Consider the following 5,368-nt stretch of genomic DNA (forward strand, 5'->3'; position numbering starts at 1 on the left):
ATTCCAGCACTGCCACTCCCCCCACCCCCCCAATAAGTGGTCATACTATATTTTGAAGTAGGTGTCACTACCCTCCCCCTTTATATATGATAAAGGGAACCTGAGAATTGTGAACAGATTCCCCCCAGGTCCAACCATCTTTTTGCAGAAGCATTCAACAGAACAAAATATGTGGTGCATTTAGGATGTCGGTCCTCTTGTGCATGCTGCCACTGTTAAGGTCATCAGACTCACAGTGACTTTCAGCAATCCATTGCATAGGTAATCGTCCTCTTTGGTCTGTCCAATGCATAGGTAATTGTCCTCTTTGGCCTTTCCAATGCATAGGTAATTGTCCTCTTTGGCCTTTCCAAAGCATAGGTAATCGTCCTCTTTGGCCTTTCCAATGCATTGGTAATCATCTTCTTTGGCCTGTCCAAGGAAACCCAAACCTGCAGATGGCGGGCATGCATCCCATCCCCCATCTCCTACGCAGGCGGCCAGCGGGGTGGGCGCCCCCCCTCCAGCGCGGGAGGCCTGCAAGAGGCGCGCGGCCCCCCCAGTGTGGGCAGCCGTTGGGGGCGCGTCCCCTCACCCCTCCGCACAGGTGCTCAGCGGGTGTGCGGCCCCTCTTGTGCGGGCGGCCGGAGGCACCCGCTTCCCCCACAGCCACCATCCTGGCTCCAAGAATTCTCTCCAGTACAAGACCTCCTTGCGGCAGTGTGGTGGCTTCACTGTACCAGTCTTGAGGAGGGCCGGTGCCCAGCATCCATCCTGGGTGAGGGAATCCATTTGTTCAGGCTGTGGAAGCCTCATGGAGCTGCAGCAGCTGTTCCGCGCATCACAGGCTCTGGGTGGGGGTGGGGGGGTGAGAGCCACGAGACACACCCATTTCTCCTTGGGAATCCTTGAATTCCTGTTGTTGAGCTTCAATCTTCACTGAGGGCCAGTCATCAACTGTTTAAGTGTTCAATTATCAATAAGCCAAAGTCTGTGGAAGGCCATAATGGCCCTGCTTTAAGTGGTTCGCTACTACCGTAGCTCACCACACTGTCTCTACCTCTGCCGCCATCTTGGATCTTATATCTTCTTTTCATATGTTCATTTTTGTCGAATCCCTGTTCTACTTCCACATTTTGTTCTGGGTGGGTTTAATCCTCCTGGAGTATAATGACTCCATAGAAAATGAAAGCATTGCACTGTTTGAGTTAACTTCGATCATCAGAAGAATGAAACACCTATTTCCATCTGAGGATTCTTTTCATACAGTAATAATAGATGTAAGTGAATGTGACCCTTAAAGGATGCACAAATATGAGTTGCACATCTTCCTCTTGTGCTGCCAACCATGCAAAAAAATTTTTTTAATCTGTTTTATCTTTAACTTTAAATTTTGCCCAATGGCCTCATCTTTTTTTTACCTGAGCACACCCCTTCCTTTCTTCTATCTAGACCTCAACCTGTGGGAGGCGAAGTAGTGCCATCTTGCTTCACTAACTTATATTTTGTTCTGTCTCTGCCTTTTTTTTCTTTAATTTCTTTATTTTTCATTTCAATGAACATCTACAGAGATTTTGGAATTCCATTCATTCATTGTTGCACCCCTCTCCCCGTCCCCCGACCCCCCACCCCCCGTTTGCTCCTCTCCTTCAAACGCAAAAGAAAAACTCCCTCATTGGTATGTAATCCCCCCACATATCCCCCAATCCCCAAATATAATCCACTCTGCAACCCTCATTCTGTACTCTTACGATAAACATAATGCCCTAAAACATAAAATATTCTCTCCCCCAAATGCTATAAACATATTTCATCCAGTTTTTCTTAGTCTTACCCCCATCCCAATGTCAGCCTCATTCTACAACAGTGGCACCATATAGCATTTGTCCGTTTGTGACTGAGATACCTCACTCAGCATAATGTCCTCCAGGGTCACCCATTTTGAATAATATTGCATGAGTTCCTTGTTTTTCAATGCAGCATAATATTCCATTCTGCGAATATACCACAGCTTCTCTACCCACTCGTTTGTTGATGGGCATTTGGGTTGTTTCCAACTCCTTGCTATTGTAAACAAAGCTGCAATAAACATGGGTATGCGTATATCTACTTAAGCATCTTCTGTTTACTGCCTTTGTGTTTTTTTGAAAAGTCCCCCCCCCCCTTGTATTTTGTTTACTATAGTGAGTTTAACACAGAAAGGTGGACCTGTTGCTGGGGGGAAATGTGATATGTGTAGAATAGTTTTTTTAAAAAAGTGTAAGTGTACCTGGTTAACTGCCTGCTGCATTCTTGACACATTTCTTATATTCAGAAAGATGTAAACCTTCTGGACTATATTTTGTCTTATTTCTATGAGGTATTGGTGGTATTGCTCTTGTTCTTTTGAACTAATTGATATCTTTTGGTTTTCATCCACATTATATCCTACATATAGCTCAGAGCTTGCCACAGAGCTGGTGTTCAGTAAACATAGATATTTGTGTGATATCAGGCACTGTTTTGCAGGGTATTGTAAGTATAAGGATTTATGAGTAATTTTAAGGCAGATTCATTATTTACTTTGGGTAGCAGCATATTATGTATAAATACAACATCCTATAATTTGCATTTCCAAAGGATACTGCTAATATCAAGGAAGAGTTCTTCATTAATTTCAGTTACTTTTTCTTTGACCCAACTTTGTTTCATATATTATATATACATATGTACTTAATATAGTTTTATATACTTTAATGTATTGACTGAAGTGCTTTTAATTTGTATTTGTTGTTTAGGTAAGTAATAAATACATGTAAAATTTTCTTTTTATGAAATTGTGACTTCTTATCAATCCCTCTAATGCTTTTTGTTATAAATTTCATCTTATATTTCTCCACAGGCAGCAGAAGATGTCATTTTCATTGGACCTGACACACATGCTATTCAAGCCATGGGTGACAAAATTGAAAGCAAATTATTAGCTAAGAAAGCAAAAGTCAACACAATCCCTGGCTTTGATGGTGTAGTCAAGGTGAGGAACTATTTTACTATGATCTTTGTAGTTTATGACCTTAAGCAGAACATTCTGTCAAAAGTGCAAAATAAAATGCAATTATTTTTTTGCTTTGTTTTAGATACATATGTGTATATAAGTTAAAAATAAAGTCAACATTGCTTACACTTTGAATTGCCTTAAATGTCATATTACAATGTAGGTTGCTTTAAATGTCCTATGTTTTTAAAAGCAAGAAGCCATTTCAGCAATATATTTAAGGAATCATTATAGATTTGTTTTCATAAGAAACAACTTACTGTTTTAAAAGAGGCTCTGATATCTCTGGATTTCTTTTAATGACTATGTATGTTTGATGTTTTAGACATTATAATGGTCTCTGTGTATTTTTACATTAAACTTCTCTCCATATGCATAATTTTAGAATATAGTCATGTTTCGAGTGAAAAGTCATAGATATAGATGACTGGCTCCAAACATCAAATCTTTCGCAGTAAATGGCTTCTATAACATCAGGTTTGTGTAGAAGAAACAGAAATTGAAATATATGATCTCTGCTTTCAGGAAACTTGTCATTTTTGTTAGAAGAAAATCCCTATGCAAGCATTTAAAATTGTTCTTTGAGTTAAATTGTTAAGAACTGTTCATCTCAGGGAGCAAAGTTGGCGTTTTGGATTAGACATTTCTATTTTATTTGTTTTTTTGTACAACAATTTTCTTCATTATAGCATAGTTAGCAAACTTGATCCCCTTGGTTAAGAAATATCCTCAACTTCTTATCTTGACTTGGTTTTTACTACTATTATCTATATCATATTAACCCTCAGGTGTTTTGGGGTTTTCGTCTCCCTTTTTTCCTTCTGTTACAAGAAAGAAGCATTCTGCATCCTCTCTAAAGCCAATTCTTTCCCCTACATTCTGCCTGTATCTCTGACATCATTGAAAGCTATCATCCTTACACACCTGAACTCACTGCCTTTGAACTCACTGCCTTTGAATCAGCTCCAGCTTATGGCAGTGGAGGGGTTGGGTTGCTAGGCTGTAAACCATTACTGGAGGAGACTGCCCTTCTGTGAGCTGATAGTGGATTCAAAGTGCTGTCTTTTTAGTTTTCATTCTATACAGTGTGCTACCGGAAGCTCTTACTGATTATTCTCTCTCTCTTCTAAAGTATATTAAAAGTCTTTATTTTTCATATGCTTCTTATTACTGTTAGCCACTAAAAAATGCTCAGTAAATCAACAGATGAATCGATCATTGTGATGGGTGGGAAGACACAATGAAAAAACCAGAGAGTTGTGGTCCCTGCTGTGATAATGCTTATATGTTTAGTGGAAAAGATGTATGTCTATGTCTGTTTGATCTATAAAGGAACTTAATCCCTTACCAACTTCTCGTTGCCGCTGCAGTTCTCTTCTTTAAAGCGAAACATCTTAGAAGAATTGCCCAAACTCATTTTCATGTCCATACTTCAACTTATTTTTTCATCTCCTGTAGTCTGATTTCTCTCTTCTTTTCCTCTAGAATTGCTTTTGAAAAATTTCCACCAACCTTACTTCACTAAACTAAAGATACAATTTTTAAATTTTGGTCTTATCTCAATTCCAGAAATCTTTGACCCTTTTATTCTCCACCCCCCCATATTTTTATTGGTTTGCATTCAATCCTTCATATACATTGTGTTTAATACATGTACATTTTGGTTTATACAATCTTTCATTTACATTGTGTTTCATTCATGTACATTGAGTGTTATACAATAAGTCATATATATTATATTTTATATAATTAATTATATAGTATGTTTTTATATAATTAATGTTGATTTATTTTTGTTGTCACCCTGTCTTTTCAAGTCTTTATTGAATCCTATTCATTCACCTTCTCATCTGCCCACTAACTTTTCTTATCCTAATGATTCCCTCTCTTCCTTTCCCCTTCCCCTTTTGGACATTTATACACCTTGCTTAGTTATCCTTCTGTTTTTACAATAATGGTCTTACACAGTGTTTGTCCTTATGAGACCAATTTACTTCACTTACATAATACTCTTTAGACTTTCCATGTATTTTGGGGAATTATTGCTCTTTAGTGCTGCATAATATTCCATTGTATAAATGTGCTCGATATAGCTGTTTGGGAGTTTTAGTCGTTCTTATATTCTTGAACTGCTCACTTGTAGCCTTTTGTTTTGTTTATGTCTTTTGGCTTTTTTGAACACTGTTATGTTTTTGTTGTTATGTGCCGTCAAGTCGCTTGCGATTCATAGCGACCCAATGTACAACAGCCCTAAACTCCCCTCTGTCCTGTGCCAATCGCACTGTCTTTGACACTCCCATCCCAATTATCCCAGTCACTGAATCAGTCCACCTCATAGAGGGCCTTCCTCTCCTG

The 5,368-nt window shown here is 38.7% G+C and overlaps 1 protein-coding gene across 3 annotated transcripts in view; it reads left to right on the top strand.

Annotated features, from left to right (window-relative positions):
• PCCA (propionyl CoA carboxylase, alpha polypeptide) overlaps positions 1 to 5,368 on the top strand; it is a 577,332-nt gene that overhangs the window by 216,357 nt on the left and 355,607 nt on the right. For all 3 annotated transcript variants that reach the window (XM_006879382.1, XM_006879384.1, XM_006879383.1), the window contains one exon: positions 2,861 to 2,992. In XM_006879382.1, coding sequence (XP_006879444.1) covers positions 2,861 to 2,992 — 132 coding nt within the window. The remainder of the gene's footprint in view (positions 1 to 2,860; positions 2,993 to 5,368) is intronic.

Source organism: Elephantulus edwardii, unplaced genomic scaffold (assembly GCF_000299155.1).
Source record: "Elephantulus edwardii isolate Elephantulus edwardi_28Jun2011 unplaced genomic scaffold, EleEdw1.0 scaffold00003, whole genome shotgun sequence".
Classification (NCBI taxonomy): domain Eukaryota; kingdom Metazoa; phylum Chordata; class Mammalia; order Macroscelidea; family Macroscelididae; genus Elephantulus; species Elephantulus edwardii.